The 11,564-nt window shown below is 31.8% G+C and overlaps 1 protein-coding gene across 2 annotated transcripts; it reads left to right on the top strand.

The window, feature by feature from the left end:
- The first annotated feature begins 2,884 nt into the window (after positions 1–2,884).
- On the top strand, positions 2,885–11,021 carry LOC117932982 (peptidyl-prolyl cis-trans isomerase FKBP43-like). 2 transcript variants are annotated; one of them, XM_034854322.1, is made up of 11 exons: positions 2,885–3,072; positions 3,651–3,724; positions 4,016–4,248; positions 4,640–4,779; positions 6,287–6,722; positions 7,085–7,324; positions 9,117–9,399; positions 9,618–9,705; positions 9,792–9,833; positions 9,946–9,994; positions 10,102–11,021. In XM_034854322.1, the coding sequence occupies exons 1-11, from the start codon at positions 3,060–3,062 to the stop codon at positions 10,181–10,183; spliced, it is 1,680 nt and encodes a 559-aa protein (XP_034710213.1). In that variant the 5' UTR covers positions 2,885–3,059; the 3' UTR covers positions 10,184–11,021. The 2 variants fall into 2 exon arrangements, with proteins under 2 accessions (XP_034710213.1, XP_034710214.1); XM_034854323.1 differs by lacking the exons at positions 2,885–3,072; positions 3,651–3,724 and having other exon boundaries at positions 4,118–4,248; positions 4,642–4,779.
- The last annotated feature ends 543 nt before the right edge of the window (positions 11,022–11,564 follow it).

Here is an 11,564-nt window from a genome sequence, read left to right on the forward strand (position 1 = left end):
CAACCTATGGTAATCACCCTAGGGGAGTGGGGGGTGAATAAGGTGATGGTCTCTTTTTGTAAATTTAAACAAGTGAATGCAAGAGATAATTATATGCAATTATATAATAATCAATATATAGACAATTGCATATAAATTAAAGAGTAGGGAAGAGAGAATGCAAACACAAGAGTTTATAGTGGTTCGGCACAACCCGGCCTACATCCACTCTCTTTTAGCTTCAATCCCGAGCTTGAGGTTCCACTAATCCGAGGCTTCCAAACCAAGCCTTCAAGCAATACAATTGGGTTATGGTTCCAATTCACCCTCTTGGACTTTTGGCTCCAAGCACCCTTTATACTTCTCAAGAGATATCTCACTCTTGAACAACTTTCTCTCAAGGATTTACAAATAAAAGATCTCACAAAAATCCTAGCACAAGAACTTTAAGCTCAAATGATACAAGAAAGACTAGGATTGAATGGTGCACTAAAGATATGCAAGTTTTGAAATAATGGTGCACTCAAAAATACTCTTCCAAGACTCAAATATAATCAAGAAAGATTTGGGAGGGTTAAGCTTTTTTTAAATAATGAAGTTTGGAGCCTTTTTATAGAAGAGAAAAGCCAAACTAGCTGTTTGGGGGTTCGACCGGTTGACTAGCCGTTAGCATTAAATGCTTGGCAGGTGACCGTTAGCCTCAACCGGACCTCGACTGAGAAGAGAAGGCCACTGGGAGAAAGAGAAACTTTTTGGCCTCCCTCGATCGGTACTCGACTGATTCCTCAACCGGTTGAACTGGCTGAGCCATTTTTTGGCTCAACACCCAACCTTTTTCAACTTAAAACCTTTTAACATAAGTTTGAAAATAATTTAACACAAGGTTTTAGTTGAAAAAATGAAATCATTCAATTCTAAAGATATTTAAAACAATATTACTCTTGGATGATTTTGGTGCATAAATAAAGAATGAAATGCATGAAGGTCCTAGTGCACCAACAACCTTACAAAGAGATCTTATGAAGCTTGGGTCTTGAAAAACTCTTCTCTTTGAGGCGGTCTTCTTCTTCATGATTTCTCCTTGGCATGATTTATCTTTGTGATTGCCACTTTGGAAATCGTATTGCCTAATCACACTTGAAATATGATCATTAGTTATAAACCTTGTTTTGTTATCATCAAAATCAAGATTAACCAAACCTTGATTTCACAGGTTGAAAACACAATTGTCCCTTGTTTTTTCCCAAAGATAGTTTATATTATTATTCTATCACTCTGAGTTTTGCGCATAGCTTTGGAATTAAGTTAACACTTAAAAAACCTTTTTCATAAAGAAAGGTATTTAATATTTTAAATATTTTTAACCTAGTTTATGCATAAGAATCAAGATTGCTTATAGTAGTTTATAACTCTGACAACCTTTTTTATTTTTTTATTTTCTATTGCAAATCACCATTTTAATTCTTTTATAAAGAATTAAAAAAAAAATGCAATGATTTACTTCATGAGCGAGGTATTTAATTCAAGTCAAGTATGATTCAACTCGAAAAATAATAGAAGAAGCATCTCGTAGTTCTTCATTTTAGAAGATGGTATTTTTTTTATTTAATTTAATTTTAATATATATATATATTTTCATGCATGCTATTAGCCTATTATATGTATGCATGTTTGTGCCTTTTTATAACATAAAGAAAAAAGAGATGCTCCACTGGTTAGGCAAGATTCCTCTCAAAGATGTCTTGGGTTCTAAACCTAACTTCTAAAGTTTTCAAGGGGGATTGATTGGGTATATGACGCTTCCCATTCCCTCTCAGTCCCCTTCAATGTTGCTTCATTTGCATCTCAAATCCCTCACCACAAAAAGTTACTTCCATACTACGCACAGCTGATTTGCCAGTGGGCCAAGTATATGTCGACGCAAACTCAAAAAGGAAATATTTTCCCTAAATCTAAATGATTATTTGTAATCTGACCATCGCATTGATTCATTATTAAAGTAGTTGCCACTCGTGGCTTCATATTCTCCTACTTCCATAATGGTTTTATACTTTTTTTTTTTTTCCCTGGAAATGACAATTTTGTACTTGAAAATGAAATAAATTTAAGTGAAAAATATCAACAAATTATAGGTATTATATTGCAATGATCCCTTTAGCATCAAAATGAAGATCGATATAGTTTTACAGTATTGTTGGATGAAGGAATATTATCTTGTTGGAAATAATATTGGTACCAAGAAGTAGAGTTTTGATGATACTTATTGTAAATACGAGCATGTAATGTACAAGTAATATGAGATAAACATAATACTTTTTTTAAATTAGTAAATATTTATTTATCTACAAATTAATAAATTATTTATTTATTGATAAACATATAATTTTATTAAAATAATAATTTTTTATTGTTGAAAGTATTATTTTATAAGAATTTCAAGCATTGTTGGAAAATGTTTTTTAAACCAATTTTGAAATTCGGTTTTTTTTTAATAGGTTTTGAAAATTATTTTTCAATGTTTTGTAAAAAAAAAAAATTGGTTTGAAAATTTAAAATGTTTTTACTTTTTAACCTATTTTTCATATTTAAAAATAATTTGTATTCATAATATTTTATTTTTATTCGATAATTTTTTTAAAACAAAAAATAAGTGAAAATAATTAAAAAGATATTATTTAAAAACATTTTTTTAAAATAAAAAATAAAAAATTATTTTTTAATTTTTTAGAAAAAAAAGTATTTTTCTAATTTTTTTATTTTAAAAATGAGAAAACTACTTAGAAAAAAATGATAACCAGGGCCTAGTAAAAAACACGGTCACTTTTTAAGTGTAATTCTTTTAATAAAATTATGGGCATCATTGATCTGATGAGCGTCCAAATTTATTTTCCAAAAAAGAAAAAGAGAGGATTGTAAGCTGTTAACCTTCCCGCGCATTCGAATTGCTACCCTAAACAGCAGGAAACAAATCGTCTTGCTAACAGCGCGTCGCCATCCAGCCCTCTTATATAGGGTTTATGGGACGCAGCCAACCGCAGCTTGGTCTAGGGTTTTAGTCTTGGAACATTTTCCTCTCGGAAATGGCTTTCTGGGGTTAGTTTTCCTTTTCCATTGAGTTTGGTAACAGAGAAAAGCCAAGAAATTACAAGGATTTCATTCATAATCATTGAAGTTCATTTAATTTCATATTTTCTTCTCATTTTCTCTTCTTTTCTCAGCAACCAAACAGACCATTTCTTCAGTTTCTTCTATGCATCTATTAAATATCCTTTCTTTCTCTTTCTGTTGTTTCTTCTTCTTTTTTCTATTTTATGTTGCATCACCAAGGAAGAAACTGAAGTTTGCTTCTTGTTCTTTTTTGTGCTGTTTGACGGCCGAGAGAATATGTGGAAAAGGAGAAAAATAAGGTTTTGAAAACTTATGTATGGTTTTGGTTTGGATTTCAAATGTTGAAAATTCACCCTTAGCTGTTTGGTTGTGTTAGGCTGACTTGGGTGGAGGGTTTTATTTTATCTGACCCAAATGATGAAAAATTTAAGATTCAGATTTCTGATTTATTTATTTATTTTTCATTTTCCTTTCCCATATTTTCTTGGCAGCCAAAGGGACCTTTTAGATATATACCCTGTAATGAGTTTTAAAATTTCTAAATCACCTTCTTATATTTTCAGGAATTGAAGTGAAACCTGGAAAGCCTTTTACTCATTCATTTGATGGCCAGCGTGGGAGGCTTCACATTTCCCAGGTAATGCTTCTTTAACAAATTTGCAATTCCTTTCCGCTACCACTTACACCCTGATTGGTTGCTGAGCAAGCGTTGGAAAAGGATATAAATTGACAATACAATTATTAGTCTTATAAAATGTAAGATTCAATTTACTTATATTTTCATTTTCTCTCTTTCTCACAGACCAAAGAGAGGGTTATTAGTGTAGCTTTGATTTCTGTATTTGGTGTGAAATTTTAAAAGTTTTGGACTGTTTTCTATATTGGCTTTTGCCCTTTCAATTGATAAATTGTATTGTGATCACTTTAGGCAACATTGGGGATAGGTGCTGCAAGCAAAAAAAGCTTAGTACAGTGTAATGTAGGCAATAAGAGTCCTGTTCTCTTGTGCTGCTTGTTGCCTGATAAGACAGAATCATGCACTTTGAGTTTAGAATTTGAGGAGGTTGAAGAAGTGATCTTCTCTGTTATTGGTCCGCGGAGCGTTCACCTTACTGGTTATTATCTCGGTAATGGCCGGCATTCCAATTTTAATGAGGACTCGTATCCTTTTGTTGGTTTACTTATGCATTTAGACTTTTGCTTATTTCTTTTCCTCTTGTATCTTCTTGGTTCCTAGGAAAACTAGGGAAAATAAAATATTTCTGAATGCTGGATTTTTTCCCTTTGTTATTTGGATTGACTTGATTGAGAAAATAAAGCCTTTCACCCACTTAAGCAGGCACAATCATATTTGGTTTAGATCAGGTGAGATTTGCCTTTTTAGAACCAGAACAATTTACATCATAAGATTCAAAAAATATATCCTTTATTTATGTCTTTCTTCCTAGAAACCAATAGAAAGATCATAGCATGCACTTAAGTTGCTATTGTCTGTTTACTTTAATTTTGTTGTGGGGAAATTGTTCTGTTTTTCCTTGACTATGATGGCAAGAGAATCCTATGGAGAAGACATTGCAGATACAGAGACAGAGAAATCTAATGACCATGGTGAAGAAGATGACTATGAGGATAGTTTCATTGATGATGGTGAACTAGAGGTTTTCCCTTCTTCACCAGTTTCCAGTGATGGAGGTACATTTCACACTGTTATGTGTTTTTGAATTTTGCAGCTATAAATTCTACTAGTTGCGCAGATAAGATTAATTTTGTAGGCTTATATTAAAAACTTGTGGAAAATGTAGCATTAGTTGTGTTTTATATATTATTATTACTGGATTATTTGATACCTTTCCAGATTTTTGTGCTTATTTCTTATTGGATACAAATGTACTTTGGTTTTCAACTTTCAAAGTGCTACAAATTTAGGATTTAATGGATTCCACTCTTGTTTTGGTGATCTTCAGAGTGGAATACACTCTTAATAAATTTATTCATGATTAATATTTAATGACAATACATAGATATAGTAGCAAATTTTTGTTTGATGTTGGTCAACATTGCAATTACAATTCACCCAATAAGAAATGAAATTTAATTGAATGTTATATCAACTAATCTAGTGATGAGGATGAGGTTAGTATTAGTTGAAATTAAATTGGGATTAATATTAGTTGGAATTAAATTAGGATAAGTATTTGTTGGAGTCAAATTATAAGTAGTTAATTAGGTTATAAGACCATTAGAATTAGAGTCATAATGGGTTATTAGAATCTTAGTAGACTTTAGATTTCTTAGAGAAACCTATAAATAAGGCTAGATGATGTAAACTAAAGTATTGATTGGTGATTAAATATTATAAATTTTTTTGCAAATGTTGCAATTCTCAATGGTAGAACTCTGTTTGATTTTCTTCTTGGTGAGGCTCCTAGAAAGCCTTAGTGTGACTCTTAAGGATTTTATCCCTTCTTCTCCTTATCTTCTTTTTCCATATTTTGTTCTATTGTCGTAAACTTTATCTCTTGTTCCTTTCCTTAAACCCTAAAAGATAAAAATCCTAATCCACTTATTCAATTGTAGGTAGCCATCCTAGGGCTGTCCTACATCATCCAGTGATTTGTGTATTTATATGTGCGTAGTCATATACTACACATTAATTGTGATTGATAATTTAAGTCAATATCCTCTGTTATGTATGATGGTAAACTTTTGACTTCCTAGCCTAGAGGTTTTATTCTTTTGAGCAGCCTTTGTGCAAAAAATGCTGGAGGTTAGGAGTTAGAACGATATCCAATTTGTCCCTTCCAAGTGTTGGAACATTGTGCAATGGCCTTTTCCAATATCTACCATCTTGTGGATCATTTTTAGCTTGTTTTTGAGACTGTTTAGAGCAATTCTATAATTGGTTCTAATAGGCTGTTTAATTGAACATGCAGGAACAAAAAATTTTGAATTTGACTTTTATGTAGTTAGATAGCATGATCAGATCAGTTTGCATTGGGATTGCACACTTAATGAATTGATTTTGGATATCCTTCAGCATGATCCATTTCCATTCTATTGTTGTTTTCTTTTCATGTATACCATTTGTCCTAAATAATGTTTATTGGGCATTTTATTTAGATAAGAGCATTTAGGGTTATTAAATTGCCATTGTTTCTGAGGTGTTTGCTTTTTGAACTTTTGGTTATTCTGATTCCAGTTTTGCTTGAGGAGAAATTGGATGGTAAAAAAACCAACAACGGGAAGAGCAGCCACCGAAGACTTAAGAAGAAGTACCAGTTGAGTGAATCTGATGATGACATTAGTTTGCAACAAAATATTGCCAAAGGTAGTGCTGGTGTCCTCGTGTTGGAGAGTGATAGTGAAGATAAGATCCCAATTTCCTCCCTATATAAGAGTAAAACCATTGAAAAGAATGCAAAACTTGAAGAAGAAGAAGAAGAAGAAGAAGAAGAAGAAGAAAAGAAAGCTGGAAATGGTATAGGAGGAGAGAGAGGCCACAAAAAGCTAGAAGATGGAAAAGGTCACAAGGACACAGAAGAGAAAGAAAATGCAGGCACAGAAAAAGATGGCAATCGTTCTATTGGATCAAAAAGAAAAAATAATGCTGTTGGCATAGATGCTGGGCCTGAAAGGTAAAGGTGACCTTGACATAAGCTGTGGAAGCTAACTCATCTCATGCTTGAATTTGAATTTGTTCTTTTCACAAGTTGTACCCTTAGTTTACAAAATCAAACACTATGCTTAAACAGTTTGAAATTTCTCATTTTCATCATTTTCTTGATTGAAGTCCATGATAGTGAAGAAAAATGTTTATATATATATGTGTGTGTGTGTGTGCGCGCGCGCGTGTGTGTGTTTGGATATTAAAGCAAGTGTCCAAATGTTGCTTCCTGTTTTGATGCTCACTTTGGTGTTCTTTTGATGTTTTAGCGATGTTGGACTGTCTTATTGACAATCTTCTTTGTGTTTTTTCTTGTTGGATATGCTCAAGCAGGCAATCTGACCTGCCAATTGGTTCTGTCCTGCATTCTACTGAATTGGGCCCTGAAAATGGCGGAAAGTCAAAGAAGAAAAGGAAAGATCGGTCTAAAGGGGTAAAGCATCTGGAGGTTGACAGTGTTAACCATAAAAATGACCTTAAAGAGGATAAAGCCCCACAAAACGAGAATAAGGCTGATAACATGGACCAGAATCTGCTGGAAAGAAAAGAAAATCAGAGGCCTAACAGTTATAAGTAAGTTGTCATTTACTATGGTGTGTGTACTGTGTGGAGGAATGTAGGGGTCTGTTTGGTAACTGTTTTTCGAAAACAATTTTGAAAAATAGTTTTTGAGAACAATTTTTGAAAATTGTTCTCTGATGTTTTGTCGAATAAAAGTCTGTTTGGAAACTTTTATGTTTTAAAAATAATTTTATATCTAGTATTTTATTTTTAATCATTTTACATGTTTATATAATTATTTTTTAAAACAATCCTCAGAAAACAAGTGAAAACAACAAAAAATAACTAAAAAATGTTCTCTAAAAACACCATGTTTTTTGTTCTTAAGAACAGAAAATAGAAAACAATTTTTTATCATCAAACGTGTTTTCCTATTTTTTTTGTTATGGAGAACAGAAAACTGTTTTCGAAAATAGTTGCCAAGCAGGCCTTAGATTTTCCATCTTGTTAGTTTTTTGGAGTCATTTAGAGTAGTTCAATTTTTCAATGTTTTTAGTATCAGATTAGTCATTGAACCGAAAAAGTTACTAGGTCATGTACCAATGGTTGGACTAATGGTTGAATCATGATGGTCATATGACATCATAAATATACACTTTATATATTATTAAAATTTAAAATAATTAAAAAAAGTTGAAATTATCCATAAAAAATTAAAATATTTTGTCATTTTATCTTTAATATTCTCATATTTAATTATGATTAAGATGAAATATAATTGCATTAATATTTTTTTTAGTAAATAACAAAATTATAATATTTAATTGTCAAATAGATATATCATATAGGGAAATAAAATTTTATTATGTTTAAATGTTTAATATATTTATTTGAACTACCTTAAACTTATCAAAAAAATATTTATTTTAACTACCTTAACATATAAGGCTTTTGGCCTAGTGGCAATACATTCCCAACCTAAATCTTTTGGAGAAGGCTTGAGTCTTCTTTACTCCAAAGAAAAACAAAAGAACAAAGTCTCTTGCAAAATAAAAAAAAATGGAACCAGATCACTTTGACATTTGAAAATGATTTTAAATGGCACTTGCCAATGGGCTAACTTCCTTTCATCAATCATATAGGTAACATATGTCTATATATATATATAATAAATATTTTTTTTTGTGAAAAGAAAAATTCAATCAATAAATTAATTTTAAACATAAAAATATTTTTTAAAATATACTTGTAAATGAATAATTAAATACAAAAGAAATATGTGCTTGTAAATAAAATTATAAATATTTTTAAACACAAAATAAATCATATATATATATATATAAATATATATATATTATTTTTTTCATATTTTTAAATACTTTCTCTTATCAAAAAAAAAAAAAAATTAAATTAAATACATTCAAACCAAGTATTTTAAATGTATTTTCAAGTTCTATAAAATTATTGCCAAAAAGTCACAAATATATCATACAAGCATCAATTTCTTCAACAAAACAACTTTAATATGTGTATTATTATTTATTTTGCCATTTTTTTGGAGTTTTCTACAACATTTCTTTGAGGTTTGATCAATTTTCATCTCATTGATATTTTTGGTTTAAATTTCTGTAGATATTTTTTGTTTAAATTTCCATAGATATTTTTTGATATTTCTGTAAAATCCAACTGCAATGGAAACCAATATTTTAATTCTTGCTCTCCAGTCAATTTTGTCTTTTGTTCATATGTGATCTAAGTGGCTGCAAGCTGAACAAACCTTTCCATCCTCATTGCTCAATGTTATTTTGATTTGTGTGCTCTACACTATAACTATATAAAGAAGTTCTCTATACATTATGTGCAGGAGTTGTGACACAAAGGTGGATCAATTAGCTGGTGACAATCAAAGTGAGGAGAAAAAGATAAAGAGGAAGAAAAAGAAGAGTAAAACACAGGAGAATGAGGGTGTCGCTAATATGGAAGTACCTCCTTTGTCAATGAACGAAAAGAGTGGATCCCATTTGGAAGTTAAGGACAGGAACTCTGATGCCAATTCATCCCAAGTTAGAATGATGTCCAATGGATTGGTGATTGAGGAGCTAATAACTGGAAAACCAGATGGCAAAATAGCTTGTCAAGGAAAGAAGGCAAGTCTCTTTGTGTCCAGTTGACTTAATAACTTAAACTATTTGAGTAACTGTTATTGGTTGATGTTTTCATTAAAGCCAAGGTGACGAACTGGAGTCATTTGAACCACATTGCATTCTCTTTCTTAATATTACCTGCTAGTTATCATGTTCTTAAACATTATGCACTAGAAAAGGATACAAGAATTATGCTAATTGACATAATTTTGTTTGTTTAGGTCAGTGTCTATTACACAGGCAAGTTAAAAGAGAGTGGACAAATCTTTGACTCAAATATTGGCAGAGCTCCTCTTAAGTTCCGCCTAGGTACTATCTTACCATTCCAGCTCAGTTTTACCAAAATATTTTCCCTTTTTTCTTCTGTGCTCAAAAAAGGATTTCGCTCCTTACAGGTGCAGGAAAAGTTATAAAGGGATGGGATGTCGGTCTTGATGGTAGCTACTTGAAATTGATACCTGTTTTTCCCATTTAGTTGTTTTTTTCTCATTCTTTTTACTATATATATATTCTCTCACACACATAATTCCATTTATGCTTGGTTTTCAGGTATGCGAGTTGGAGATAAGAGAAGACTCGTAATCCCACCATCAATGGGGTAGGGGGCTGAATCGTTTGATAAATATATCAGTTCTATTTCAGTTCTGACATTTATGTGCTTGGATTCTCAGTCCCTTGCATAACATGTTTTCTCATGGTTTGCAGTTATGGGAATGAAGGAGCTGGTGATAATATTCCACCAAATTCATGGCTAGTATTCGATGTTGAATTGGCTGGTGCCCGGTGATTGTCCTGCACCATTTGCATCCATGCAGTTTTGTGGCATCATTGCAGGCATGCATATTTTGCCCTTGTAGAGCCCATATTTTAAGAGATTCAATCACAAGTTGTTTACTAAAAAATTTTGGATCCTTTTTCACCATATAGCTTCTAGCTTCATATTCTTCAACTTGAGTTTCTTAGGGAAAAATAGCATGGAGAAACATAAAATATAAAGAAAAATAGGGGAGAGTAGTATAGAGAAACATAAAGAAATGATTTTTAGATTGGAAAGTTTAGGGAAATGACAAGAGATTTTATGGTTATTATAACTGTTGTTCCCTGCACAAGCAAATGTTAGGTGTACAGGGTCATTAAAACAAAGCATGTATAGGACCTCTGGATTTCTGGCTTGCCATTTGCAATATAGGAATAGTCAATACTTTTTGGGGGGTGTAAAACAAGCAAAAAACAGCCTACAGAAATGTGTCGTAACTCCAGAATGCTCATTTCTTCCCCCAATTCCTGTGAGATTCTATTATGAGAAAATGTCTCTCTACCTATCAAAACAGTTTCTTTCTTAAATTCAGAAATTGATGCTAATCTCTAGGTATTGTCATAGTTCCCAAATCTTTAATAGGAGTTGAATCTCCATCCTCAACCTTGACACTAGATGCCTTTGTAGTAGAAACTATGATTCATGCATGGATAGCGTCTGTTATATCATGGTTTCCAAATACTATGATGTGATCAGTTTAGTTTAGCTGCTGACTGAGTTTTTAAATATTTGCCCTCTTGTTCATTAGCTTTTTAGATAATGCTGATTTGATTTCAAATTTGATATAAGGATGGGAAATTTCTAGTTATACCACAACTTTTTATTAGTATCTTTACCATCTTGTTGGTTGCTATATACTGATTGATGCCAGTAACTTTTGCAATATTTAATCCTCCAAATATGAAGATGTTCAGCTCACATATACTGAGTGTTCATCCTTGGCTTTCAATTTTTTCACTCAATTCAATTTAGCGGTGACTTTTGTCGTCTCCAAATTGGATTGATCAACACTCAGACCAAAAAACTAAATGAGTGTTTGGCCACAAGTACATTGTCCTCAGGATCAAGTTGAAGAACTGACTTTTCTTTAGCAAGAGAAACAAATACCTACTATAGAGAAGACATATCTAGTGTTGAATCTGATTCAGAGTTCAAATCAAACTTGACCTTTACTGATTGTGGATCTTATTTGATGACTGCGCCAACTCCAATCGTCCAATTCTCATCTCGTAAATCTAATCACAACAATCAACAAAACAATAACATTTCTCCTTGAACTTGTTTTAAAAAATTTCAGTTCAATTCATCTACAGGTCTAACAATAATTTCATACAAATAGTATGAAATAGGC

Source organism: Vitis riparia, chromosome 16, assembly GCF_004353265.1.
Source record: "Vitis riparia cultivar Riparia Gloire de Montpellier isolate 1030 chromosome 16, EGFV_Vit.rip_1.0, whole genome shotgun sequence".
In the NCBI taxonomy this organism is placed as follows: Eukaryota; Viridiplantae; Streptophyta; class Magnoliopsida; order Vitales; family Vitaceae; genus Vitis; species Vitis riparia.